The sequence below is a fragment of the Ranitomeya variabilis genome, chromosome 5, assembly GCF_051348905.1.
Source record: "Ranitomeya variabilis isolate aRanVar5 chromosome 5, aRanVar5.hap1, whole genome shotgun sequence".
NCBI classification, from domain to species: domain Eukaryota; kingdom Metazoa; phylum Chordata; class Amphibia; order Anura; family Dendrobatidae; genus Ranitomeya; species Ranitomeya variabilis.
Genome location: NC_135236.1, coordinates 450,904,342 through 450,930,117, shown reverse-complemented (window position 1 = coordinate 450,930,117; position 25,776 = coordinate 450,904,342). Strand labels below are relative to the sequence as shown.

The 25,776-nt window shown below is 44.5% G+C and overlaps 1 protein-coding gene across 1 annotated transcript in view; it reads left to right on the top strand.

Annotated features, from left to right (window-relative positions):
• Positions 1–25,776, top strand: part of PLXNC1 (plexin C1) — a 551,210-nt gene that overhangs the window by 438,689 nt on the left and 86,745 nt on the right. Inside the window, exons 25-27 of the mRNA XM_077265401.1 lie at positions 1,087–1,121; positions 3,510–3,614; positions 18,266–18,429. Coding sequence (XP_077121516.1) covers positions 1,087–1,121; positions 3,510–3,614; positions 18,266–18,429 — 304 coding nt within the window. The remainder of the gene's footprint in view (positions 1–1,086; positions 1,122–3,509; positions 3,615–18,265; positions 18,430–25,776) is intronic.

Below are 25,776 nucleotides of genomic sequence, written 5' to 3'. Positions count from 1 at the left end.
ATGACATACAGGTATATACTATATACAGGAGATGACATACAGGTGTATACTATATATAAGGGAGATGACAAACATGTATATACTGAGGTGAAAATGAGAGGTGTGAGGTGAAAATGAAAAGGTGTGAGTGCAAAATGGGAGGAGTGAGGGAAAATAGTGGAGTGATCGGAAAATGACAGATGTGAGGTCGAAATGACAAGTGTTAGGGGGGGAATGAGAGGAGTGAGGGGGAAAATGAGAGGTGTGAGGGAGAAAATGAGAGATGTGAGGGGGAAAATGAAAGATGTGATGGGGAAAATGAGAGGCGTGATGGGAAAATAAGAGAAGTGAGGTACTATAACTAACCACAGATATTTACTATGCCCAGGCAACGCCGGGCTCTTCAGCTAGTAATGTTATATATTTGATGTAACATTCCGCTGGGAATTGGTTGGGAACAAGCATGTGGCATAAATTAAACCCAGTAGGGCACCATCTAGAACAGGGGCGGGCAATTAATTAATTTTATCGAGCCCTCATACACCACCCTATATACAGTATGAGCCCCACATATCCTCCTTATATAACAGCATGAGCCCCCACATAGCCTCCTATATACAGCATGAGCCCCCACATAGCTCCCAACATACAGCATGAGCCTCCACTCAGCACCCTATATTCAGTATGAGCCTCCACACAGCCTCTTGTATGTAGTATGAACCCCAGCACAGAGCCCTATATACAGTATGAGCCTATACACCGCTTCCTGTGTATAGTATGAGCCCCGACACAGCCCTATATACACTATGAATAACCACACAGCCTCCTGTATACAGTATGTGCCCCCTATCTACAGCATTAGCGCCCACATAGCCATTTATATACAACATGAGCCCCCACATAGTATCCAAAATACAGCATGAGCCCTCACATAGTTTTTTATATATAGCATGACCCCCACATAGCTTTCTATATATAGCATGACCCCCACATAGCCTCCAATATAATATTTGATTAGGTGGAAAAAAACTGGCACAGATTCTGTTTAATGTTTGATAGCATGGGCAACTTTTAGCTAAATTATGCTTTCTATCAAATTTTATTTAGATATTGAATATTCCAAGGATCAATACTGCCATTTGGTAAGTGAATACAGTTTATAAACATTCCACTGTTTATGGTGTATATATTTAATATTTAAACATTCTATTCTAGAGGGTGTAGCATTTACAATATTATTGGAATTAAACAGTTGTCAGATACATGAAGATTTTCTAACCATATTTTGTTATCATAACACTCATTGAAGGGAACCTGTCAAGCCCCCTGATACTTTTAACACATTTCCGAAATCAGGCTTAATAGTACGCCGATGTCATACTCCCTCCCTTTGATGTGGGCTGCGGCGCTGAGCCCACATCTTTTCCGGCACATGTCAGCTGTTTTGAACAGCTGACTTGTGCATCTAATAGCTGGCTCGGTTCACAAAAAATAAGCCCTCACCCACCCGAGATCATGAAAAATGGAGAGGCTACGGGTATCGGAAAATGGAGCAATTTTGTTTTTACCAAATTTTGGAATTTTTTTTCACCTCTTAAATAAAAAAAAATATACATGTTTGGTGCCTATTAACTCATAATTGCCTGGGGTCATTTTGACCAAAAAATAGACAATTATGGCTCCGGGAAGAAGGGGAGCAAAAAATGAAAATGCAAAATCAAAAACACCTCTGGTCATTAAGGGGTTAAACTGCTTCAATGACCTTTTAAACATTTCTTCATGTTTTTGACAATATGATTATTGTTTCATGGAACAGCAGGTAAAGTAGAAGAATTAAGTTACATATGGCGCCTTGCTGCATGCTAATAAACCTGGACTAGTTTGATGAGGCATTTACTCACCAAGATTACTCAGAATTCTGTAGCTGTAGTTAAATCAACCAGACATAATTAAAGTTTGCACCCCCTCTGACATCTCTCTTCCCTGGCATGGCTCTGCTCTGCATTGGGCTGTTAGTGGAGTTTAGTGGTTAATTGGTATACAGCTAGGTACTGAATATGTTGTTTTTTCTCCTAGATATACAGTTCTATAAAACAATAAGCATAATACTGGAATATGTGAATAAACATCTAAAATGCAATGGGACCTGAGTAAAAACACACTGCAGGCGCTGTCATGTGTATATTATGCAGGTTCCAGTATTAAAAAGATTAGTTTAAATATGTATAACGCATTTCAGCTCCCAGGATTAGAACCTTTATTAGATAAGTGACATGATAGGAGCATTAGGGCAGGTTTTTTTTGTAATTTAAAAAGATTAAAGAGTGACCAGTTGGTATGTCACATTCATAAATCACGTTTTATGAAAATACACAGTTCTACAATTACTCATATTGTATTCTTGATAGTACAATTCAAATTGGAAGTATGATTTTTTTTTTATGAACTGTCCCTTAAAAGTATTTGAAACAGAAATGGTCCATTGATCAGTGATGGGGACATGATTGACAGGTCACCTTAGATTAATTTTACACATGTGAAAATGACATACCATGGGGCGCTTGGTGCCCTATTAGTATTTAAAAAACGTAAATTACTATTCCTATCATGTAACTTAACTGTCAAGTTGCATGAAAGTAGTCTAAAAGTGTCATTGGACCTTGCAGGATCACCTTAAAAAAAAGAGGCTTTCTCCCCATTTGCTGTTTTTACTGATTTTTAATAAAGAAAATGCTGTGACTTTAATATTTCCAACTAAAATTTGAGAAACATTTTGCAACATGAACATAAGAAAAGTGTGAAGACTGAATGTGAAGTGTGACATGAGATCGGTGCATCACAAGGTGACATAGTCCCACACAGATAGAAGACAGGAAGGAGACAATGCTATGCAGAAAAAGTTCAGCATATACTCAGGTGTCCCATCACAGCACAGTTTTTTCTTTTAATTTTTTCTTTTCACTTACTGAATTTACTGGAACCCATTTCTGAATGATAAGTTGGTGTTAAGACTACAATATTATAAAAGTGTTTAAATGGGTTTTCCACTAATGGGCAACCGCTTCGTAAATGCTACAGCGTCCCATAAAAAATCTGGCAGTCATCTCCCGGACTTTCTGCAGCCTCCACATTTCTGAAGTTCTTTTTTGCCAATGACTGCTCATGCTAATATATGTGTGTCCCAAATTCAAGATCCTGTCTACTGAGTTTTGTCTGATGGAACTGTGAAGACTGCAATCCCATCAGTGGCAGCTAATTGGCTGAAGCGCTCAAAAACTTGAAAGTGAAAATACAGTTTTTTTTTATTATTTATTGAGCACGCTTTAGTGTATAAAGAAGGATTGTCTAGTAGTGGGCAACCTTTAGTAAGGAACCTGTAAAAATAAAGACTGATCCATAGGTGTTTTGATCCATTTTTATCATATCACTTTTATTACCAGAACACTCCTTAACATGTATAATACATGCATATACAATTTAACTCAAGAGCAAAATGTTAGGACTAATCACAAATATTATTTTCTTTCTAGGAAATGCCTGAATCTGAGGAAAATGAGCCACAAAACTCTGAAAACAAAGGCAAACATAAGTTTAAAGTAAAGGAAATATATTTGACAAAGTTGCTCTCTACCAAGGTATGAAATGAAAACTCACAAAAAAACACAAATGTATGAAATAGGATACAATTCAACAGTCTGTGAACCTTCTATATACACTGTGTGCACAATTATCAAAAGTACAAATTGTCTAATGATTAATTTTGTTATAGAACAATTACAGTGCTGTTTGTCAATTCAAAATGTTAATATACCTGAAATCTGAATATTTAGAAGAGTAAAAATGTGAGGTTTTCTCTTTCTTTAGGAGAGTATCTCTGTGTGCAGAATTATCATGTAACTTAATGAAAACATACGTTTTCCCATCTCAATTGTATATTTTGATCTTCTAAAGTGAGAATAATAACCACACAACTCAAAGTGTCCAAAAATATATTTCTGACATTATTAAAAAAAAGTATCAGTGACCATTATAGCCACCCTTCTTTTCAATAATAGTCATACACCTTCCGTCCATGGAGTCTGTTAGTTTCTTAGTCTGTTCACAATCAACTTTTTGGGCTGCACAACCACAGTCCAAACTAGTCAGAGAGGTGTACTGTTTTCCTTCACTGTAAATCTCTCTTTTAAGAAGGGCATACAAGTTCCCAATAGGATTTTGTTCAGGTGAGATGGAGGCCATGTCATTATTATTTAATCTTTAAGGCCTTTGCTGGCTTGCCAAGCAGCTGAGACTTTGATGCATGTAGTGAAGTGTTGTCATGCATAAAAATCATGGATTTCTTGAAAGATACAGAATTTTTCCTGTACCACTGCTTGAAGAACGTGTCTTCTAAAAACTGACAGTGGGTTTGGGAGTTAACTGTAAGTCAATCTTCAAACCAAAAGTAAGTCCAACTGGCTTATCTTTAATAATACCAAGCAATAGAACTACACCGCCTCCACTTTTAATGTTTGAGTTGAAGTAAAGATCTAGAAAAAGCAAGAAAGACCAGACACATGACGGTGTGCACACCTGTTTCAATACTCAGACCAATAAAACAATGATAAAATATATAGCTTTATTTGAACACTAGGACACACAAATCCACAAACAATAAAAACAATGAAAAACATGTAAACATCATGGTAGTCCACCCCGTGCCCCACAAGGTTAAAGGGTGACTATCAGATTTTAGTAGACAAATAACAATTAGTAGTAAGCTATGACAGGATCACAAAATAGCATATAGCAATCACTCATGAGGATAGATAATAACAATAGCAACTATAATCAAATGTCAAGCTGACCTGTTCATGTAGACAATGTGTCCCAGTCAACCCCTATAGTAATGAATTAAGCATGAATCAACTATATTTAGGATTGCATGGAGGTCACAAAAAACCCCACAAAATGTACAAATCAAAAAGACCTAATCAAGTGCAATGCTATTCAATGCTAGTAGGGGAGAAGACTAGAGACCTCAATAGAAATAAGCCAATGACTGGAAGAAAGGATCTTTAAGTATTTTCTCAACTCATCAGCCCATAAATTCTTTTGAAAAAAACTGTCTTCTGGTATCTCTTGGCTCAGCAGTAGGGTTGAGCGAAACGGATCGGTCATTTTCATAAATCGGCAACTTTTAGGCAAAGTCGGGTTTCATGAAACCCGAACCGATCCTAGTGTGGGATCGGCCATGCGGTACACGATCAGAGCGCCAAAGTCGCGTTTCATATGACGCTGTCACCGCCGTTTTTCATCCAATGAAGGAGGACGCAGAGTGTGGGCAGCGTGATGACATAGGTCTCGGTCCCCACCATCTTAGAGAAGGGCATGGCAGTGATTGGCTTGCTGTCTGCGGTGTCACAGGGGGTATAAAGGGGCGTGCACGCCGACCGCCATCTTACTTCTGCCGATCTGAGCATAGGGAGAGGTGTTGCTGCAGTTAGTCAGAAGCAGGGACAGAGTTAGGGAGGAAATATAAACCCCCAAACCGCTTGTGCTGGAGCGATTTTCACTGTCCCACATCACCTTTTTGTGCAGGGACAGTGGAGGTCATATTTTAGTGCAGCAGCTGCATAGCTGTGTGCACGGTGCTGTGCAAACCAACTGCTTTTTTAAAAGCAAAATTCCTGTTGCTCCTTTCTGCACAGTTACCTATCTTGTTTATTTGTCCACATTTTTTGTGTTCAGCAGTCCTTTTTATTGCTGCCATACTTGTCCTGAGCTCATTCTAGGGAGCTTGTTATTTATTTATTTTTTATTTTTTGAAATAATAATTCCAGCCACTTTCTGGCACGGTCATAGTGTTGTGTTATACCACTGAGCCAGAGTTGTGGTTCTGTGTCTCCCCCCAAAAAAAGGGAGATTAAAATTTGCACACAGTGTATATTCTGCTGTACTGCTAGTGTGTCGTATATATCAGGCAGCCACTTTCTGCCACGTTCATAGTTTACTGTTATACCACTGGGCCAGAGTTGTGGTTCTGTGTCTCCCCCCAAAAAAAAGGGAGATTAAAATTCGCACACAGTGTATATTCTGCTGTACTGCTAGTGTGTCGTATATATCAGGCAGCCACTTTCTGCCACATTCAAAGTTTACTGTTATACCACTGGGCCAGAGTTGTGGTTCTGTGTCTCCCCCCAAAAAAAAGGGAGATTAAAATTCGCACACAGTGTATATTCTGCTGTACTGCTAGTGTGTCGTATATATCAGGCAGCCACTTTCTGCCACGTTCATAGTTTACTGTTATACCACTGGGCCACAGTTGTGGTTCTGTGTCTCCCCCCCAAAAAAAGGGAGATTAAAATTTGCACACAGTGTATATTCTGCTGTACTACTAGTTTGTCGTATATATCAGGCAGCCACTTTCTGCCACATTCATAGTTTACTGTTATACCACTGGGCCAGAGTTGTGGTTCTGTGTCTCCCCCCCCAAAAAAAAAGGGAGATTAAAATTCGCACACAGTGTATATTCTGCTGTACTGCTAGTGTGTCGTATATATAAGGCAGCCACTTTCTGCCACGTTTATAGTTTACTGTTATACCACTGGGCCACAGTTGTGGTTCTGTGTCTCCCCCCCAAAAATGAGGAAGTCTGGTGGAAGAGGCCGTGGGCGGGGGTTGTCAGCTGGTACTGATGGTGGTGCTGCATCTGGTGGTAGTGGCAAAAGCACAGTAGCACCTAAAGCTGGAGGTGTTGAGCCTGCGTCATCGTCTGGCTACACAAGGCTCCCTTACCTGGGAGTAGGAAAACAGCTTTTAAAGCCGGAGCAGCAGGAAAAAGTTTTGGCTTTCCTTGCTGACTCAGCCTCTAGCTCTTTGGCCTCCTCTTCCCAAAGTTCAAAATGTCACAGCAGCCAGTTGTCAGTGGATGCTCCCGGTCAGGAACAAGACATTTCCTTGTGTCCTTCTCCCAAACCAAAAGTGAAGGATGCGTCAGGCGACACAACAGGTTACTCCATGGAGCTCTTTACACATACTGTGCCTGGGTTAGAAAGGGAAATTGTACCCTGCCAATTACAAGAAGAATCGGACATGGAGTGCACTGATGCACAGCCACAGCTAGATTATGATGCTGTTCCATTGAGTCAGATCACTACATTGCCCTCGCAGTTTGCTGAGCCAGAATCTGACCCTGATGAGACTATGGTGCCCTGTCCCGAACGCTATAGCACCTTACACGGTGACACTGAGGAAGGTGCACATGACATTGAGGAGGAGGAGGTGATAGATGACCCAGTTGTTGACCCAGATTGGCAGCCATTGGGGGAAGAGGGTGGCGCTGCCAGTAGCTCAGAAGCGGAGGAGGGTTATCCACAGCAGCACCAATCTACATCGCAACAGCTGTCATGTGGCAGGCCCGTATCAGGCAAAAAAGTTTGACAAAACCAGTTTTAGGACAGCGTGGCCATCCTGTGAAAGTTGCACAGCGTGCAATGCCTGAAAAGGAATTCCATAGCAGGAAGAGTGCAGTGTGGCATTTTTTTGACCAAGATCCCAATGATCAGTCAAAAGTGATCTGTAAAAAATGCTCAAAGAACTTTAAGAAGAGGGAAGATTCTTAACAATTTAAATACAACGTGCATGCGTAGACATTTAAACAGCATGCACTTGCAAGCCTGGACTAACTACCTAACGTCCTGTACCATTGGTGCACCAGGTCTGAATGAAGGTAGTCAGCACCGCAACATTGCTTCCCTCACTGTAAGCCCACCGGTTAGGACACCAGCAGCAAATGTGGAGGGATCATCGCTGGGCCAAAGCAGTCAGGGAGTCAGAAGGTTATTGGTAGGAAGCACTGTATGTAGGCCAACATCACCAACTCACTCTCAATCTGCCATGACCACAACCACCACCAGCACCGCTAGTTCCACCATAGGCAGCTCTCCAGTCCAGCTCACCCTAGAAGAGACTCTTGTTAAGAAACGAAAGTACTCATCCTGTCATCCGCGAACACAGGGTTTGAACGCCCACATTGCCAGACTTATCTCGTTAGAGATGATGCCTTACCGGTTGGTTGAAAGCGAAGCTTTCAAAGCCCTGATGGCCTACGCAGTACCACGCTATGACCTACCCAGTCGCCACTTCTTTGCGAGAAAAGCCATCCCAGCCCTCCACCAGCAAGTCAAAGACCGCATTGTCCATGCACTGAGGCAGTCTGTCAGTGGGAAGGTGCACCTCACAACAGATGCATGGACCAGTAGGCATGGCCAGGGACGTTACGTGTCCATCACGGCGCACTGGGTTAATGTCGTGGATGCAGGGTCCACAGGGGACAGCAATAGTGGGACAGTTCTGCCTAGTCCACGATCTAGGAAACAGTTGGCTATAGACGTTCGCCACTCCACTTCCTCCTCCTCCTCCTCCAGAAGCGAAAGCTCATCCACAGAGCGCTGTCGCACAACCACTCCATCCGCAGCTGCCAGTGTTGCACACGAGGTGTCCCATTACGGAACAGCTAGTGGGAAGCGTCAGCAGGCCGTGTTTGAAATGAAGTGTTTGGGCGACAACAGACACACCGCGGAAGTTCTGGCCGAGTTCTTGCAGCAAGAAACTCAGTCATGGCTGGGCAGTGTACATCTTGAGGCAGGCAAGGTAGTCAGTGATAATGGAAGGAATTTTATGGCTGCCATAGCCCTTTCACAACTCAAACACATACCTTGCCTGGCTCACACTTTGAACCTGGTGGTGCAGTGCTTTCTTAAAAATTATCCGGAGTTACCAGCCCGGCTCCTGAAGGTGCGAAGACTTTGCTCGCACATCCGCCGGTCGCCCGTACACTCCAGCCATATGCTGAACCATCAGCGATCGCTCAATCTTCCACAGCACCGCCTAATTATTGACATTGCAACAAGGTGGAACTCCACACTGCACATGGTTCAGAGGCTGTGTGAACAGAGGCATGCTGTCATGTATTTGTGGGAGGATACGCATACACGGGCAGGCAGTTGGATGGCAGACATGGAGTTGTCTGGTGTGCAGTGGTCCAAGCTACAAGACCTCTGTCAAGTCCTTCAGTGTTTCGAGGAATGCACACGGCTGGCAAGTGCAGACGACGCCATCATAAGCATGAGCATCCCACTTATGCGTCTGCTGATGCAAAGTTTGATGCACATCAAGGAGCTGGCGTCTGCAGCCGAGGAGGAGGGAATCCTTGATGACAGTCAGCCATTGTCTGGTCAGGGAACTGTCCAGGACGAGGTGGCGGTCGAAGAGGATGAGGAGGAGGATGATGGGGATGACTATGTATGGGAGGAGGATGCTTCTCAGGGGCCACTTGAAACTGGCGGCATTGCAAGGTCAGGTACAGGTTTCTTGCGGGACACTTGTGATGTGGATTTCCAAGAAAGTGCTCCTCAACCCAGCAGGACCAGTGAATTGACACCAGGAACATTGGCCCACATGGCTGAGTATGCCTTGCGTATTCTAAAAAGGGACCCCCGCATTGTCAAAATGATAACCGATGACGATTACTGATAGGCCTGCCTCCTGGATCCACGCTATAAAGGGAAAATGCAAAACATCATGCCACATGAGAACCTTGAGCAAATATTGGCTACCAAACAAGCAACTCTTGTAGACCGTTTGGTTCAGGCATTCCCAGCACACAGAGGCGGTGATGGTCCTCACATTTGCCATAGGGGGCAACATGACAGAGGTGCTAGAGGTGCCGAAATCCGAAGTGGCGTTGGACAGAGGGGTTTTCTGACAAGGTTGTGGAGTGATTTTTCAATGACCTCTGACACAACAGGGACTGCTGCATCTATTCAAAGTGACAGGAGACAGCATTTGTCCAGTATGGTTACAAACTATTTTTCATCCCTTATCGATATTCTCCCTCACAGGTCATTCCCCTTTGATTACTGGGCATCTAAACTAGACACCTGGCCCGAATTGGCAGAATATGCATTACAGGAGCTCGCTTGCCCTGCTGCCAGTGTGCTTTCAGAAAGAGTCTTCAGTGCTGCTGGTTCAATACTGACCAAAAAAAGGACACGTCTGGCTACCCAAAATGTAGATGATCTAACCTTCATTAAAATGAACCAATCATGGATTGCCAATTCTTTTGCCCCACCTTCCCCTGCTGACACGTAGCTTGGGTGATAAATGACTCGCTTTTGCCCTCCTCTTACTGACTTTGCCAATTCCTCCATTTGCAGCTGCAGAATGTCCACCATAGGCCATTTTTATACCTCCCTAAATGGGCTGACTCCCCCCACAGGACCGTGGTCACCACTTGGCGCAAGCACCCGTGCAAGTGCCGTTTGCCTGGACAGGTAGGTGCGCCCACTCTACCTCTACTAAACAAAGCTGAGTTTGAATCTACAGGCTTTCGGCCTCTATCAACAATATGAAACTGCATTTGGCCTGGTTCTTGGTTTGGGCCTAGTGACGTCTGCTGCTGCTGCCTCTTGGTTTCCTCAAAGAAACAAAGCTGAGTTTGAATCTACAGGCTTTCGGCCTCTATCAACAATATGAAACTGCATTTGGCCTGGTTCTTGGTTTGGGCCTAGTGACGTCTGCTGCTGCCTCTTGGTTTCCTCAAAGAAACAAAGCTGAGTTTCAATCTACAGGCTTTCGGCCTCTATCAACAATATGAAACTGCATTTGCCCTGGTTCTTGGTTTGGGCGTAGTGATGTCTGCTGCTGCCTCTTGGTTTCCTCAAAGAAACAAAGCTGAGTTTCAATCTACAGGCTTTCGGCCTGTATTTAGAATTTGAAACTGTATTTGCCCTACTAGTTTGGTTGGGCCCTACTAACAGTGTCTGCTGCTGCTTGTTGTTGTCCTCCACTGAACAAAGCAATGCTGCCTGTTTACTCCTGTTACCAATTTTTTTCTGCTTTTAGCCTCCTTTTTTATTTTGGGCCTATATCTGTGTTTCCTCCTCATCCTGCCTATTACCCAGCCACTGCTTGATGGGTCTGCTGGTACATTGACCTGGACCACTACATTCCCCTTGCACTCTTCACAGCCAGAATCTGACCCTGCTGAAAGTCAGGTCCCCCTTCCCGCATACTATACCACCTTACACGGGGACATATGAAAGTGCAGGTTCCTTCATCAGGTGGGGGGGCATACTCGTTGGCGACGTCACTGTCACAGGGCCCGTCATAGTACGCAAAAGTGTCACTGCTGGTGGGAGGCGCCCCCGCCGTCAAACACAACGCCGTACTTTGAGGGGCCCTGTGCCAGTGCCAATGCAAACGAGTGGGCCCCCCTGCTTGCTCTGGATCACAGCACTTGCAAAGTTGAAATACTTACCTCTCCCTGCTCCACCGCCGTGACGTATTCCACATTTCCTGGGCCCAAGAAAAAATTGAGCCAGCCCTCCCCCCCCCACAACTTTAACCAAATGACCCCCAATTTTCAATACCTAACTATTATTATAAGGTTAATTAAGATTGACAAGCTTAAGTAACAATAATTGATGTTTTTGACATTAAAATGGGCTCTGTAGGTGTTTTCCTGTCCTCCCCTCACTGCCGACTTTTATTCCCCATTGACTTGCATTGGGTTTCGTGTTTCAGTCGGCCCCCGACTTTTCGCAATGATCGGCCGATTTCACCCGACCCGACTTTTGACAAAGTCGGGTTTCGCGAAACCCGACTCGATCCTGAAAAAGTAAAAGTCGCTCAACCCTACTCAGCAGTGTTGATGTTTCATCTTATACGTCTTGTCAGCAGTGGTCAGGTACCAGCCTTCCTTACATAGGCCATGTCTCTGGAGTGCCCAGAAGTACTAGAGTGTTTTGAGTGCTCGGAGATTTAGTGTTTGTTGACGCAGCTGCATGATTTATGACTGCAAGACAGCCTGAGTACATGTGGGGGTTGCCTGGTTTCTAGGGAATCCCCATATGTATTCAAGCTGTCTAGGAGTTGCAAATCATGCGGCTACAGAGACAAAAACTAAATCTCCGAGCAGTCACAAATAGGGTTGAGCGACTTTTATTTTTATAGGATCGGGTCGGGTTTCACGAAACCCGACTTTCTCAAAAGTCGGGTCGAGTGAAATCGGCCGATCCTATAAAAAAGTCGGGGTCGGGGTCGGCCGAAACGCGAAACCCAATGCAGTGCAATGGGATACTATGGTTCCCAGGGTCTGAAGGAGAGGAAACTCTCCTTCAGGCCCTGGGATCCATATTTAAGTGTAAAATAAAGAATTAAAATAAAAAATATTGATATACTCACCCTCTGACGAGCCCTGGTAGTAATCGGCATCTTCCGTTCCTAAGAATGAGCGCGTTCAGGGCCTTAGATGACGTCACGGCTTTGTGATTGGTCGCGGCGGCCCACGTGACCGCTCAGCGACCAATCACAAGCCGTGACGTAATTCTCTCAGGTCCTAAATTCCTCATTCTAGGAATTTAGGCCATGAGAATTACGTCACGGCTTGTGATTGGTCGCTGAGCGGTCACGTGGGCCGCCGCGACCAATCACAAAGCAGTGACGTCATCTAAGGCCCTGAACACGCTCATTCTTAAGAAGGAAGGCTGCCGGAAAGAAGCAGGGCACGTACGAGGGTGAGTATATACCTAATAGGAATATACTCACCCTCGGCTTCTTTCCGGCAGCCTTTCTTCTTAAGAATGAGCGCGTTCAGGGCCTTAGATGACGTCACGGCTTTGTGATTGGTCGCGGCCGCCCACGTGACCGCTCAGCGACCAATCACAAGCCGTGACGTAATTCTCATGGCCTAAATTCCTAGAATGAGGAATTTAGGACCTGAGAGAATTACGTCACGGCTTGTGATTGGTCGCTGAGCGGTCACGTGGGCCGCCGCGACCAATCACAAAGCCGTGACGTCTTCTAAGGCCCTGAACGCGCTCATTCTTAGGAACAGAAGATGCTGATTACTACCAGGGCTCGTCGGAGAGGTGAGTATATCAATATTTTTTATTTTAATTCTTTATTTTACACTTAAATGTGGATTCCGATACCGATTTCCGATATCGCAAACATATCGGAACTCGGTATCGGAATTCCGATACCAGATTCGGAAGATCGCCGACCTCATGGCCGACCCCACACAGGGGTCGGGTCGGGTTTCATGAAACCCGACTTTGCCAAAAGTCGGCGACTTCTGAAAATGGTCGACCCGTTTCGCTCAACCCTAGTCACAAATACTCGGAGACCACCCGAGCATGCTTGGGCAAACCCGAGCAACGAGTATACTCGCTCATCACTAAAACAATATGCTAGAGTAAGATGCACCAAATTCATTAAGAAGCCTGCACTTTCTAATGAATTTAGTGCAGCTTTCAAATGCAGCGCATCATCAAAATAAAAGTATTTCCGTCAAAGGTTAGAGTATGCGTTCAGTCATAATTTATGCCACTTTTGGGCTGTAAATAATGATATATTTATTGGTTGTGCTCAGCCACATGCCCTCTCAACTAAGATAAACCCAATTTTCTTAAAAGTTGCCAGATCTTCCCAGGATTGGTGTAAAAACTCGTAACAACAGCAATAACAACAAGTTTTGCAACATTTCAGATGGCTTTAGGCCATTATTTTGGTAAAAGCTGATTAATTGGTGCTTAGCATTTGTCCTACTACATTCTAGTATAGTCCATGAGCCGGGCCAGATATCGGTACCACCCGGAGTGACTAATTTTCTTTGGTATTTTTAGGTAGATGCATGTCTGTAGTTTATTTTTTGATATGATAGCCCTTACATATACGTAGCTTATTAACCCCTTCAGCCCTAGGCCTATTTGTACCCAAGTGCCTAAGCCAATCTGACCTGTGCCACTTCATGGGCTAATAACTTTGGAACGCTTTCACCTATCCAAGCCATTCTGAGATTGTTTTCTCGTGACATATTGTACTTCACGTCAGTGCTAAATGGGAGTCAATATATTTTACCTTTCTATATAAAAAAATGCTAAATATTCGGAAATTTTGGAAAAATCGGCAATTTTTTAACTTTGAAATTCTCTGCTTTTTACAAAAATACTGATACCCCCCATAATAGTTATTAATTTACACTCCCCACATGTTTACTTCATATTGGCATCATTTTGAAAATGAAACCTTATTGTTTTACGACGTAATAGGGCTTATAGTTTTATGCGCAATTTTTCACATTTACAGCAAAACCCACTTTTCAAAGGACCAAGTCACTTCTGAAGTCACTTTAAGGGGCTTACATAACAGAAACCACCCATAAATTACCCCATTTTGCAAACTACACCCCTCAAGCTGTTCAAAACTCATTTTTAAAAACTGTTAACCCTTTAGGTGTTCCACAGGAATTTTAGCAGAATGAAGGCGAAATTTCAAAATTTCATTTTTTTTCCAGATATTACATTGTAATCCAATTTTACCTGCAACCTAGCAAGGGTTAACGGCAAACCCAAACTTGGTTACCCTAATTCTGCAGTTTATAGAAACACCCCACATGTACTCGTAAACTAAAGTATGGGCACACAGCACAGCTCAACACGGAAGGAGCGCTATGTGGTTTTTGGGTGGCGGATTCACTGGAAGAAATCTAGGGGGCCATGTCACATTTGAAGGCTGCCTGAGGTACCCCCACAGTGGAAACCCCAAAAAGTGACCCTATTTTGGAAACTACACCCCCAAGGAATCTTTTAGGGGGTATAGTGACCACTTTGACCCAACCAGTGTTTCACAGTAGTTGGAAACACTTGGTTGAGAAAATGGAAAAAGTGCATTTTTTACATGAAGGTGTCATTTTAGGCTCATTTTTTTATTTTTAAGAGGTGTACCAGCAAAAAATGCACCCCACTATTTGTTCACCAATCTCTCCCGAACACAACAACACCCGATATGTTGTCGTACACTGCAGTATTGGGGAACGGCAGGCCTCGGAAGGGAAGGAGCGCCAAATGACTTTTGGAGTGCAAATTTTACTGGAAGAAATCTAGGGGGCTATGTCACATTTGAAGACACCCTGAGGTGCCCCAACACACGCACACACACTGACACATACACGTTCTGTGCTGAACAGCATTCTGGATGTCATACTTGGACATGGTCGAGACCATGCTGGCCCTGGTTCGAGCTTCAAGAGAAGGCAACTGGATGCTTCACCTAGGAGCAATCCGACAGATGATACCATGGTGTTTTGCCTATGACAAGGTCAACTATGCCCGATACCTAACCTATTACTATGCCACAATGTCTCGGCTGCCCATAGAACACCCAGAGGTCCATGAATACTTCATGCAAGGTGGCTTTTCGGTCCAGATCGGTAGCAAGAATCCTTTTGGACGAATTCCTGTGGACCAGACCATTGAAGAGACAATCAACAAAGACACCCAGACACCAGGGGGCACAAAAGGCTTCAGCCTCAAAGTTGGAGCTGTTTCCAGGTTCTACCTGACATCAGAGTACCGCAGTATGTACTTGAGGCAGCTGAGGGCCCTGGTAGGCCAACAATATACTGACTTCAGCCATTCAGACCTACAGGTGTCTAGGATTAGAAGAGATGAAGCCGATGTCCAATCTTTCGTTCAACTGCTGGAGACAGGTTGGGTGAACCCCTTCAACAAAGAGCATAATGGTGAACTTATCAGTTTGTCAACAGCGACTGTAGCACCACCAGATGTAGCCAAAGACCTTCAAGGGGCATACAGTATAGGAGAGGATGCATATCAAACATTCAAGGATGAGCGTTTGGGTACCGATAAGCCAACTACATTGTTTCATGACAAGATGACGAAGAACAAACTTAAAACGTTCTCTAACATCCAAATGAAGACACGCAGACAAGGTCTTGGCAAGGAGGTAATTTTGAAGGCTGACAGAAACCTATTTGGCCAGATGATACTTGTAGCTGAGAACAGAAAGCTACAAATGAGTGATGTCTTGACTCATCCCCTGGGTCCATTGCCATGGGCACTTGCCAATGGTGATGGGTCTATCCGCAAGACCAACAAGGCTGCCCTCGCAAGGGAGTTGGAGAGGAATGCTCGTCCTGCAGAAGTGATCCCCGAGCCCTCTGCAACCATCATTGATGGGATGAGCCTGGTTCAGAAACTGAAGGGAAACAATGCAACATTTGGCCAGCTAGCAGGCACAGCAATGAGTCGCGCTATCCATGAGGGTGCTAAGAGCAAGCGCATTGATATTGTCTTTGACGTCTACAAGGAGACATCCATCAAAGATACAGAAAGAGTCAACAGATATGAAGGCACAGGGATCCATTTCAAGAACATTCAACATGGGCACAACATCCAGCAGTGGAAAAAGCTTCTAAGTAGTTCCTCCAACAAGGCAAGTCTCATAAAGTTTCTGGTAGAAGAATGGAAGGCGAAACACCACAGGGAGAAGCTTGAGGAGAAGGAGCTGTATGTCACATGTGAGCAGCTCTGCTTTAAGATCACCAAAGAACAGTGGGAAGAGGCTGCTGACCTTAAGTCAAATCAAGAAGAAGCAGACACACGCCTCCTTCTCCATGCTCTTCATGCAGCAGAATCTGGTTACAAGTCGGTCATCATCACTTCGGAGGATACTGATGTCATGGTCCTGTGTCTGGGCATGTGCCACAAAATCCCATCCCACCTGTTCCAGAAATGCGGTACACAGAACCGGACAAGATTCCTGGATATCACCACTCTGAGCCGAACATTGGGAGGCAGCGTATGTGATTCATTGATTGGTATGCATGCATTTACAGGCTGTGACACCGTCAGTGCATTCGCTGGCCGTGGGAAGATGACGACACTCAAGCAGTTGAAGATGAACAAGACATACCAGGATGCCTTTCAGGAAGTTGGTCGTTCATGGGAAGTGTCTACCGAACTTTTTGAGAAGTTACAGGAAATCACCTGCCACATGTACCTGCCAACTACCCAAACAACTGAGGTAAACAGGCTCCGTTATCAGCTGTTCTGTGCCAGACGTGGAGTGGTAGAGTCAAGTCAACTCCCTCCTTGCCAGGACTGCCTTTTCATGCATGCACTGCGTGCAAACTACCAGGCTGCGATCTGGAGGAGAAGTCTGCAGAGCCAGCCATGGGTTGCAAACCCAACAGACTGCGGTTGGATGATAGATAACGACGGAAAGCTTGTTGTCAAGTGGATGCAAGGGGCACCAGCACCAGAAGCTATTATACAGCTACTGTCCTGCAAGTGTGTGCGGTCATGTGAACTTCCTCAGTGTACTTGCCTCAGCAATGGCCTGAAGTGCACAGACATGTGCAGATTACAGACATGCCAGAACAAGGGTACTGAAGACGAGCCAGTAGAACAACAGTCAGATTCAGAGTCCGATGTTGAAGATATTATGGAGTAACATATATATATATATATATATATATATATATATATATATATATATATATATATATATATATATATATATATGCACATGACATGTTCAGTGTGTATTTACATAACTTGGATTAAATTTTGTTACAAATACTACATCTAGTCACTCCGGGTGGTACCGATATCGTCATATTTGGTTCTTGGCTCATGCTAAAATTCCTGTGGAACACCTAAAGGGTTAACAGTTTTTAAAAATGAGTTTTGAACAGCTTGAGGGGTGTAGTTTGCAAAATGGGGTAATTTATGGGTGGTTTCTGTTATGTAAGCCCCTTAAAGTGACTTCAGAAGTGACTTGGTCCTTTGAAAAGTGGGTTTTGCTGTAAATGTGAAAAATTGCGCATAAAACTATAAGCCCTATTACGTCGTAAAACAATAAGGTTTCATTTTCAAAATGATGCCAATATGAAGTAAACATGTGGGGAGTGTAAATTAATAACTATTATGGGGGGTATCAGTATTTTTGTAAAAAGCAGAGAATTTCAAAGTTAAAAAATTGCCGATTTTTCCAAAATTTCCGAATATTTAGCATTTTTTTATATAGAAAGGTAAAATATATTGACTCCCATTTAGCACTGACGTGAAGTACAATATGTCACGAGAAAACAATCTCAGAATGGCTTGGATAGGTGAAAGCGTTCCAAAGTTATTAGCCCATGAAGTGGCACAGGTCAGATTGGCTTAGGCACTTGGGTACAAATAGGCCTAGGGCTGAAGGGGTTAATAAGCTACGTATATGTAAGGGCTATCATATCAAAAAATAAACTACAGACATGCATCTACCTAAAAATACCAAAGAGAATTAGTCACTCCGCTTGGTACCGATATCGTCAAATTTGGTTCTTGGCTCATGGACTAGTATTCTGGTATCCAAGTGTCAGTTCAGCTGTACTGATAAACTACATGTTCTTAAATCTAATCCATTTCCCAAGTAACCAGTTGCTCTCTTTTAGGTTGCTGTTCATTCTGCTGTAGAAATGTTGTTTAAAAGCATTTGGACTGTCCCACACAACAAACCTCCAGTAGCTATAAAATACTTTTTCGACTTTTTGGATACCCAGGCAGAAATTAAAAAAATTACAGATCCAGACGTGGTACACATTTGGAAGACAAACAGGTATATATATATTCTTTGAGATAATACAGAACATACAACTAGCAAGTTGCTAATTGTAAGTAAAGCTATATTACAATGTATTTAGTGCAACAAAATGGACGAATTAGAACTAATGTTGTTGGAACATAATTATGACATGGTGGGGATATCTGAAACATGGCTGGATGAGAGCCATGACTGGGCTGTTAACTTGCAGGGCTATAGTCTGTTCAGAAATAACCGTACAGATAAGCGAGGGGGAGGGGTGTGTCTGTATGTAAAATCGACCTTAAAACCTATCCTGCGTGATAATATAGGTGAATCTAATGAAAATGTAGAGTCCCTGTGGGTGGAGATAAGGGGAGGGGGAAAAAATAATAAATTACTGATAGGGGCTTGTTATAAATCTCCCAAAATAATGGAAGCAATGGAGAATATCCTCGTAAAGCAAATAGATGAAGCTGCGACTCAAGGAGAAGTCATTATTATGGGGGACTTCAACTACCCTGAAATAGATTGGGGAACAGAAACCTGCAGTTCCAGTAAAGGTAATCGGTTTTTGACAACTATGAGAGACAATTACCTTTCACAACTGGTTCAGGACCCAACAAGAAGGGGGGCACTGCTAGACCTAATATTAACCAACAGGCCAGACCGCATATCAAATATAAGGGTTGGGGGTCACTTGGGGAATAGTGATCACAAAATAATAAGTTTTCATGTCTCCTTTAATAAGATGTGTAGTAGAGGGGTGACAAGGACACTAAACTTCAGGAGGGCAAATTTCCAACGGATGAGAGAGGATCTTGGTGCAATTAACTGGGACGATATCCTGAGACATAAAAGTACACAAAGAAAATGGGAGACATTTATTAGCATCCTGGATAGGACCTGTGCACAGTATATACCGTATAGGAATAAACATACTAGAAATAGGAGGAAACCAATATGGCTAAATAAAGCTGTAAGGGGCGCAATAAGTGACAAAAAGAAAGCATTTAGAGAATTAAAGGAAGTAGGTAGTGAGGAGGCATTAAATAAATACAAAAAATTAAATAAATTCTGTAAAAAGCAAATCAAGGCAGCAAAGATTGAGACAGAGAGACTCATTGCTAGAGAGAGCAAAAATAACCCCAAAATATTCTTTAACTACATAAATAGTAAGAAACTAAAAAATGATAGTGTTGGCCCCCTTAAAAATAGTCTGGGTGAAATGGTGGATGAGGATGAGGAAAAAGCCAATATGCTAAATGACTTTTTTTCATCAGTATTTACAAAAGAAAATCCCATGGCAGCCAATATGACTAGTGATAATAATTCCCAATTTAATGTTACCTGCTTAACCCAGCAGGAAGTACGGCGGCGTCTCAAAATCACAAAAATTGACAAATCTCCGGGCCCGGATGAGATACACCCCCGAGTACTGCAGGAATTAAGTACAGTCATTGATAGACCATTATTTTTAATCTTTAAAGAGTCCATAATAACAGGGTCTGTACCACAGGACTGGCGTATAGCAAATGTGGTGCCAATATTCAAAAAGGGGACAAAAACTGAACTCGGAAATTATAGGCCAGTAAGTTTAACCTCTACTGTGGGTAAAATCCTGGAGGGCATTCTAAGGGATGCTATACTGGAGTATCTGAAGAGGAATAACCTCATGACCCAGTATCAGCACGGGTTTACTAGGGACCGATCATGTCAGACTAATTTGATCAGCTTCTATGAAGAGGTAAGTTCCAGTCTGGACCAAGGGAACCCAGTAGATGTAGTGTATATGGACTTTTCAAAAGCTTTTGATACGGTGCCACACAAAAGGTTGATACATAAAATGAGAATAATGGGGATAGGGGAATATATGTGCAAGTGGGTTGAGAGTTGGCTCAGGGATAGGAAACAAAGGGTGGTTATTAATGGAGCACACTCAGACTGGGTCACGGTTGGTAGTGGGGTACCACAGGGGTCAGTATTGGGCCCTCTTCTTTTTAACATATTTATTAATGACCTTGTAGGGGGCATTCAGAGTACAATTTCAATATTTGCAGATGACACTAAACTCTGCAGGGTGTCATGTTGCCAATGGCAGGGAATTAAACACATAACACGGGCAAAAACAGGACGAGCTCTAGGGTGATGGAACCTGAGCTGACCGCGATCCTGAACCTCAACACTCAACTAACAGCAGCCGGGGAACGTTCCTGGGGGGACTCTAGACGTCTCGCGCCAGCCGGAGATCTAGCTACCCCTATCAGAAGAATCACAGACCTATCTTGCCTCCAGAGAAATATTCCCACAGAAATAGCAGCCCCCCACATATAATGACGGTGAAATGAGAGGAAGGCACAAACGTAGTTATGAAAACAGATTCAGCAAAATGAGGCCCGCTTAAGCTAGATAGCAGAGGATACAAAAGGTGAACTGCGCGGTCAGCTTAAAACCCTTCAAAATACCATCCTGAAATTACTTGAACTCATGTGCCAACTCATGGTACATGAGTGGTAATTTCAGCCCACTAGAGCAACCAGCAGCAGAGAATTACATATCTGCAAGCTGGACTAAAAACATGAAAGCAAACATGAAACAGGGAAATCCAGACTTAGCTTGTCTTGAAGGCCTAGGAGCAGGTAGCAAAGGTAACAGAGACACACTGATACATTGATAGCCGGCAAGGGAATGACAGGAAAGCCAGGTTAAATAGGAAACACCCAGCCTCTGATGGACAGGTGGAAACCAGAGACCGCAACCCACCAAAGTCACCCAGTACCAGCTGTAACCACCAGAGGGAGCCCAAAAACAGAATCCACAACAGTACCCCCCCCTTGAGGAGGGGTCACCGAACCCTCACGAGAACCCCCAGGGCGATCAGGATGAGCTCTATGGAAGGCGCGGACCAAATCAGTCGCATCAACATCAGAGGCGACCACCCAGGAATTATCCTCCTGACCATAACCCTTCCACTTAACCAAATACTGGAGTTTACGTCTGGAAACACGAGAATCCAAGATCTTCTCAACAACATACTCCAATTCTCCCTCTACCAGCACCGGAGCAGGAGGCTCAACCGAAGGAACAACGGGCACCTCATACCTCCGCAATAACGACCGATGGAACACATTATGAATAGCAAACGATGCTGGGAGATCCAAACGAAAAGATACAGGGTTAAGAATCTCCAAGATCTTATAAGGACCGATGAACCGAGGCTTGAACTTAGGAGAAGAGACCTTCATAGGGACAAAACGAGAAGACAACCACACCAAGTCCCCAACAAGAAGTCGGGGACCCACGCGGCGACGGCGATTAGCAAACTGCTGAGTCTTCTCCTGAGACAACTTCAAATTGTCCACCACCTGATTCCAAATCTGATGTAGCCTGTCCACCACCACGTCCACTCCAGGACAATCCGAAGGCTCCACCTGACCAGAGGAAAAACGAGGATGAAACCCCGAATTACAAAAGAAAGGAGAAACCAAAGTAGCAGAACTAGCCCGATTATTAAGGGCAAATTCGGCCAGTGGCAAAAAGGCAATCCAGTCATCTTGATCAGCAGAAACAAAACACCTTAAATAAGTTTCCAAGGTCTGATTAGTTCGCTCCGTCTGGCCATTCGTCTGAGGATGGAATGCAGACGAGAAAGACAAATCAATGCCCATCTTAGCACAAAACGTCCGCCAAAATCTAGACACAAACTGGGATCCCCTGTCAGAAACGATATTCTCCGGAATCCCATGCAAACGAACCACGTTCTGAAAAAATAAAGGGACCAACTCAGAGGAGGAAGGCAACTTAGACAAGGGTACCAAATGAACCATCTTAGAAAAGCGGTCACACACAACCCAGATAACGGACATTTTCTGTGAGACAGGGAGATCTGAAATAAAATCCATACAAATGTGCGTCCAAGGCCTCTTCGGGATAGGCAAGGATAACAACAACCCACTGGCCCGAGAACAGCAAGGCTTAGCCCGAGCACACACTTCACAAGACTGCACAAAGGTGCGCACATCCCTTGACAAGGAAGGCCACCAAAAAGACCTGGCCACCAAGTCTCTAGTACCAAATATTCCAGGATGACCAGCCAACACAGAAGAATGGACCTCGGAGATGACTCTACTGGTCCAATCATCCGGAACAAACAGTCTTTCTGGTGGACAACGATCAGGTTTATCCGCCTGAAACTCCTGCAATGCACGTCGCAAGTCTGGGGAGACGGCGGACAATATTACCCCATCCCTAAGGATACCAGTAGGCCCAGAGTCTCCAGGAGAGTCAGGCACAAAACTCCTGGAAAGAGCATCTGCCTTCACATTCTTTGAACCTGGCAGGTATGAAACCACAAAATTGAAATGAGAAAAAAACAACGACCAACGAGCCTGTCTAGGATTCAGACGCCTGGCAGACTCAAGGTAAATCAGATTTTTGTGATCAGTCAAGACCACCACACGATGTCTAGCACCCTCAAGCCAATGACGCCACTCCTCAAATGCCCACTTCATGGCCAAAAGCTCCCGATTACCCACATCATAATTGCGCTCGGCGGGCGAGAATTTTCTAGAAAAGAACGCACATGGCTTCATCACCGAGCCATCGGAACTTCTCTGTGACAAAACCGCCCCCGCTCCAATCTCGGAAGCATCAACCTCAACCTGAAAAGGAAGTGAAACATCTGGTTGACATAACACAGGAGCAGAAGAAAACCGGCGCTTAAGTTCCTGAAAGGCCTCTACAGCCGTAGGAGACCAATTAGCAACATCAGCACCCTTTTTAGTCAAATCAGTCAAAGGTTTAACAACACTGGAAAAATTAGTAATGAATAGTGTTGAGCATTCCGATACCGCAAGTATCGGGTATCGGCCGATACTTGCGGTATCGGAATTCCGATACCGGGATTCCGATACTTGCCGCGTATCGGATACCGGAATCGGAAGTTCCAAGATTCAAAATGCAGAAATTCAGCCAATGAGAATGATTCCAAGTGTGGGCACATCCTGTTTAGCATGGAGGGCATGAAACTACTGGCAAGGCTGTGATTGGCTGCTGAAATGATGTCATGATGCAGTTTAAAAGTCGCTGGCGTCATTTTGCGATCACTCTGCTGTGAATTCAGTTAGTGACAGGACGCTGTTTGCTGACTGAGGGACAGTTTAGAGATAGCGATTTGCTTCTTTGTGCTTTCCAAAGGCTAATTTAGCAACCGCTGTGTTCACCTACTATTCACCTTGCTTTTGCCTTGTAGCGCTGTTTTCACAGCGATCTGCAAGGTCTGTGTGTGTGTGTGTGTGAGTGCAGCCCACTCTCTAGTCTGAGTGCAGCCACATAGGCCATCCATAGCTGGTTGTATTCAGTTCAGGGAGGGTGGTTCATTGCCTCATACTGTTCTTTTTTTTTTTTTTTTTCAAGTAGTGTAGTCTGCTGCTAATTTATTCAAAAAAATCCTATTAGTGTCTTTCCACCCGTCTCCAGCTAATTTGTGGAAAAACACTACATAGGATAACGTAGAGGAGGGTTTTTGGGCCTTGCAGCGCCGTTTACGGCTGTCTGCACGGTCTCCGTGTGACTGCAGCTCGCCCTGTAGTCTGTGAGCAGCCGTAGCCTGGTTGTCTCCAGCTCAGGGTTGTTCACTGCGTCATACCGCCAAATCAATTTTCATTTTGTTTTAAGTAGTGCAGGCTGCTGCACATTTTTTCAAAAAATTCCTATTAGTGTCTTTCCACCCGTCTCCAGCTAATTTGTGGAAAAACACTACATAGGATAACGTAGAGGAGGGTTTTTGTGCCTTGCAGCGCCGTTTACGGCTGTCTGCACGGTCTCCGTGTGACTGCAGCTCGCCCTGTAGTCTGTGAGCAGCCGTAGCCTGGTTGTCTCCAGCTCAGGGTTGTTCACTGCGTCATACCGCCAAATCAATTTTCATTTTGTTTTAAGTAGTGCAGGCTGCTGCACATTTTTTCAAAAAATTCCTATTAGTGTCTTTCCACCCGTCTCCAGCTAACTTGTGGAAAAACACTACATAGGATAACGTAGAGGAGGGTTTTTGGGCCTTGCAGCACCGTTTACGTCTGTCTGCACGGTCTCCGTGTGACTGCAGCTCTATCCGTTGTCAGTTCAGCCCCCAAAAAATAAATAAATAATAAAGTTCACCAAACACACCAGTTACACCACTTTACATTTGTGTAGGCCACATTAGCTCATATTAAAGTCTAGTCCACACTTTAGAAAATTAGTGTTTCTTATACCTGTTAGGAGGAGTTGCTCAGGAATAAGCACACAAAGCCGTTAGTACTTTTCTGCTTATCTTTTTCAGTCAACCAAGATGAAGAAGGCAGTGAGTAAGGCACGTGGGCGTGGGCGTGGGCGCGGAGCAGGGAGGGGACGTGGGGATTCTGTGCCTGCTGCGGGCACCGGTGACTCATCAGCACCCACATTCACCAGGCAACAGTCGTTCATGCGCAGCTTTGTGTCAGAGCGCCGTACACCGCTGCTGCGTGAAGAACAAATTGAAGCCGTTGTCGGATGGATGGCAGCTAATGCATCAACTTCAATTAGTGCCACATCCTCTCAGACACAGAGCACTGGAGAGCAGCCATCTGTCTCTTCACCACCTGCCAAATTGCCCAGGCAGACAGAGAGCCCAGGACAGGAGCCGTCTCTACTTCTGTTCTCTGAATCTCTTGGCTTGGAAACAGGGGGCCAGCCAAGCAGCATTGGAGAAATGGAAGAAGAGGCAGGGTGCAGTGATGCCCAACAGCTTTTTCTCTCTTCCTCTGAAGAGGCGGGTGGGCCAGTGGCTCCGGTCACCACATCGCAGGCCGCATCAGCTGATGATGACACTCAGGTGCCACTTACTGGTGCGTGCTCTGCTGCTGAGACTACCCAGGAGGAGCAGTTGGGGGCAGAGGGTAGTGTAGATGATGAGGTCCTTGACCCATCTTGGCGTGAGGGACAGGAAGGTGGTGGGAGCAGCTCTGAGGAAGAGATTCCCCGTACGGCCCAAAGAGGGAGAGGGAGGGGGAAGACTGCGGATCCTGCAGCCTCCGCTTTGGCACCCGTTAGGAGCATGTCTCTTCCAAAAGCCAAAAAGGGCGCTCCCAAGACTTGCAGTGCCTGGTCCTTTTTTGACACAGTTGCAGATGACATTTGCTATGTCAGATGCAAGGTGTGTCATCAAAAAGTCAAAAGAGGTCGAAATGTCAGCAACCTCAATACCTCCAACATGTGGAAACATGTGCGCAACAGGCACCCGGCGGAGTTAGAAAAACACACTGAAGAGGTAGGCCAACCAACAGCGGCAGCTACCACCTCTTCAGCTCGTGTTGCCTCTTCCTCTAGCTCACACGCAGCTGGTTCGGCTTCCTCCCAGGATCGCCGTGG